General features: G+C 52.8%; 1 protein-coding gene across 1 annotated transcript in view; it reads right to left on the bottom strand.

The window, feature by feature from the left end:
• Positions 1 to 708, bottom strand: part of LOC104277924 (chromosome unknown open reading frame, human C12orf40) — a gene marked incomplete at its 3' end in the record, with an annotated part of 16,513 nt that extends 15,805 nt beyond the window's left edge. Inside the window, exon 1 of the mRNA XM_009874735.1 lies at positions 686 to 708. Within this exon, the coding sequence (XP_009873037.1) occupies positions 686 to 708 (23 nt within the window). The remainder of the gene's footprint in view (positions 1 to 685) is intronic.
• Between the last annotated feature and the right edge of the window lie 51 nt (positions 709 to 759).

The raw sequence follows: 759 nt of genomic DNA, 5'->3' as shown, positions 1-759 counted from the left end.
CTTGATGGGGCTCTGAGCAACCTGATCTAGTTAAAGATGCCCCTGCTCACTGCAGGGGGTTGTACTAGGTGACTTTTAATGGTCCCTTCCAGCCCAAAGCATTCTAAGATTTTATGATTATAAAGCTGTGTTTAGCAAAGCTGCTTTCAAATGGCTGACAAAATCTGTGGGGTTTAAATTTCTAGTAGATAGGCAGGTGGAACAGCACCTAAAGAAACTGAATATTATTCCTTTTTTTTAATGTTACAACTCAGTTGGTGATTATTTCACTATTTCAGCAAACGTCTATAGGTGCCATTCATAAGGGCGTGAAGAAAGGCCCAGGCGGGACTGGGAGCCTCAGCCAGGCCTGGTCTGATGAGAGATATTAGGCCAAATGGCACCCGCCCTGCCCAGTGGGGGAGGGCATCTGCATCTCCTCACACAGTTCGGTTCAGGAGGAGACCCCAGGGCTGTCACACCCACCACGGCTGTCTCTGGTCTCTGAGGAGATACTAGGGCTGTCACACCCACCATGGCTGTGCTTGGTCTGTGAGGCCACACCAGGGCTGCCACTCCCCCCATGGTGAGGGGTTTGTGAGGGGACACCAGGGCTGTCACACCCACCATGGCTGTGCCCGCTCTGTGAGGGCACACTGGCTTAGCAGGGAGTCATTTCTGGCAGCCTTTGAAGAGTTTCACTCACCGACTGCCACCGACCCAGTTCATTTTCTGCTGCCGAGGGAGGAGGGTGGGCTGCCGTGTGTGGTGCTGGGGATG

This window comes from Apaloderma vittatum, unplaced genomic scaffold, assembly GCF_000703405.1.
Source record: "Apaloderma vittatum isolate BGI_N311 unplaced genomic scaffold, ASM70340v1 scaffold12418, whole genome shotgun sequence".
NCBI lineage: Eukaryota > Metazoa > Chordata > Aves > Trogoniformes > Trogonidae > Apaloderma > Apaloderma vittatum.
This window is presented reverse-complemented; position numbering and strand designations above follow the sequence as displayed.